Consider the following 2,438-nt stretch of genomic DNA (forward strand, 5'->3'; position numbering starts at 1 on the left):
TAGTGTCATTCACCCTCTAAATAAGCATTAGAATCACCTCTATCATTGATATAATAAAGCATTATGTAATGATGTTTCTTATCTAGTTTTAAAACATTAGGTATCTCTTACATCCTAACAATAACGGTTCTGTATTCAACAACTACATGCCTAACATTGTTGTATGCTTACATGCATTAACTCATTTAATTCTCAAAAGAACTCATTTTTCTGAAGTCAGGATTTGAACCCAGCATCCATCTCTGGGGTCTTTGCCATACTGGGATAGATCAAGAATCATAGGCCCCATTTCCCTAGAGAAGTGACCTTTTTATAGTTACCAAGGACTCAGATGGAATGGCTATCCTTCAAAATGTCCCTAAGCAGATGGGAAAATCTCCCGTGTTGTGCGTATTCTCATAACTGCCTTGCCTTACCTGCAAAGGCTTTTGTCTCAACAGAATATGGTTGGCTCTGTGGGAAGAAAGCACCAGTGGTTTTCAAACCTAGAAATGGCCCCACTGTGATTCTGTAGGTTTAAAGTGCTCTCAGCAAATTCTCTAGGGAACATACCCATTCGCCACAGCTGATGGTCACACCTCACCACAGAGAGGTCTGCTACATGGAGGTTGATGTCTCTCTATAATTCTCCCTCTAAAACCATTTGGAAGAAATGGAAGACCCACTTCCCCAAGCCCTTAACCACTTTCATTCCCAATAGTCAGCACCTATGGTCCCTTTGTCCGTCTGAGGCCACCCCCAGGCTGCCAGACCCTGCTTTGCCCACAAACTGGAAGAACCAGAAGGATCCCTTCAGAGCAGTCCTTGGTCAATGACTAACAACAGGAGGCATATAAGCACCCCAGCTCCCGCACCCCTGATGGGGACAACTCCGAGATGTGATTACACTGTCTTCAGAGTTCCTGCAAGATCCTGCCAAAGTCCCCAGCATTGCGCTGGACTTGACATTGCACCCTCACTGGGTTCTCCTTCCCTTCCCAGTTCCACTTCCCCACTCTTACTGGGATTTCTAAGATCACTTCATAATAAATCACTTTCATGGCCATCATAGCCTGGGGTCTGCTTCTGGTGTCAACTGAGAGGGACAGCAGAACATGCAGAAGATGCCTCTGCAGTCCCAACTCTGTATAATCTGAACAAGCATCTTGGGTCATTAGTCATCTGCTCCTCTCAGTGGAAACCTTGTTCCTGTAAAACAAATGGATGATCCACTGCACAGTCCTTGTTCATTCCTGAGCTTACTCCTCAATAACTTTTAAAAATTACAGAACTCAAGTTATTGTGAGAGAGATGGCCAGAGTGTCCTCGCATAATATTACTGAGGGAACGTTGAATGTTTTCCATCTAACTGTGGCTTCAACAAAAAGAAAATACAATGGATTCAATAGCTCAAAAACGCTCATGGCAGCTTGTGAAGCCAGATCCCTGTTCTACGTAACTCCATTCTGCAACAGTGAGGTAGAAAGGAGAGCCTTGTGAAGAATACCAGCCCAAATCCCTCCTTTGACAGTCTTGAAAATGAACCAAATCCTTACGTTAAACATTTCTCACAGAACCTCTAAACCTTACTTACTTTGCCAAAGTAAAGATCAAAATCTCTACAAATATTCCTTTTTTATTTTTTTAAGAATATTTATTATGTCTCTTTGTGATAGATTTTCATACCCCAGGCCTAAAAAGGAATTCCACATAGAAATCATTCTGAAAATGATTAACATTATTTAATTGTAAGTATGAATAATTAAAATAAATTCTTTCTAATAAGAATGCACTGCATTTCAAAAATGTTTTTTAAAATATAAAATGTCTTTAAATGCGCCCATGTCTCATAACAGAGAAATAAAGGCCCACAACTTCATGCGTACGGCGTGGCTAGATGTGATGCATTTCAAATCAACCAACGAACGTGGTCGTAACGGAAGACCTGCTTCATGCCATGGGTCAGCCTAACTGAATAGATATAATTCCAAGCTGTTCCTATCCATGTGGACCGAGTAGAATGTCGTCACTCTTATTTGTACATGACTACGCGTGTTCTTTCCATCCTGTAATCTAAGCACTGATTTCCGTAAATTCCTAGGGAGTTTGAAAGAGACTTCTCCAAAAGGTTCCAGAGCAAATGTCATGAGCTGTTCAACTGGACCCGGCCAGCAGCTTCGAGTTAGGATTGCACTTGGGGTGATTTGCTGAGGGGAAAGCCACCCCCAGTAAAACGAGGGCCAGTTGGTTTGCCCAGTGGGATGGCGACGTCCATGGATGTTTTGTCCTTGTGTCTGTAAGAGAGGAGGTGAGAGTTAACCTCCTGGACATGGTTTTCCTCTTTTAAGTCTGGCGTTCTCTAAGTTCACAGGGTGAAAACTGCTTTATTAAAGCTCCAGCTTTAGTCAAGGTAGTTGTTTAAGATCTAATTAGGTGTTTGCTGGTAACACACAGACTTA

At 42.2% G+C, this 2,438-nt stretch overlaps 1 protein-coding gene across 1 annotated transcript in view; it reads right to left on the reverse strand.

The window, feature by feature from the left end:
• Positions 1–2,161: 2,161 nt before the first annotated feature.
• Positions 2,162–2,438, reverse strand: part of CFAP58 (cilia and flagella associated protein 58) — a gene marked incomplete at its 5' end in the record, with an annotated part of 82,571 nt that continues 82,294 nt past the window's right edge. Inside the window, one exon of the mRNA XM_006756650.1 lies at positions 2,162–2,273. Within this exon, the coding sequence (XP_006756713.1) occupies positions 2,162–2,273 (112 nt within the window). The remainder of the gene's footprint in view (positions 2,274–2,438) is intronic.

The sequence above is a fragment of the Myotis davidii genome, unplaced genomic scaffold (genome assembly GCF_000327345.1).
Source record: "Myotis davidii unplaced genomic scaffold, ASM32734v1 scaffold332, whole genome shotgun sequence".
NCBI classification, from domain to species: Eukaryota; Metazoa; Chordata; class Mammalia; order Chiroptera; family Vespertilionidae; genus Myotis; species Myotis davidii.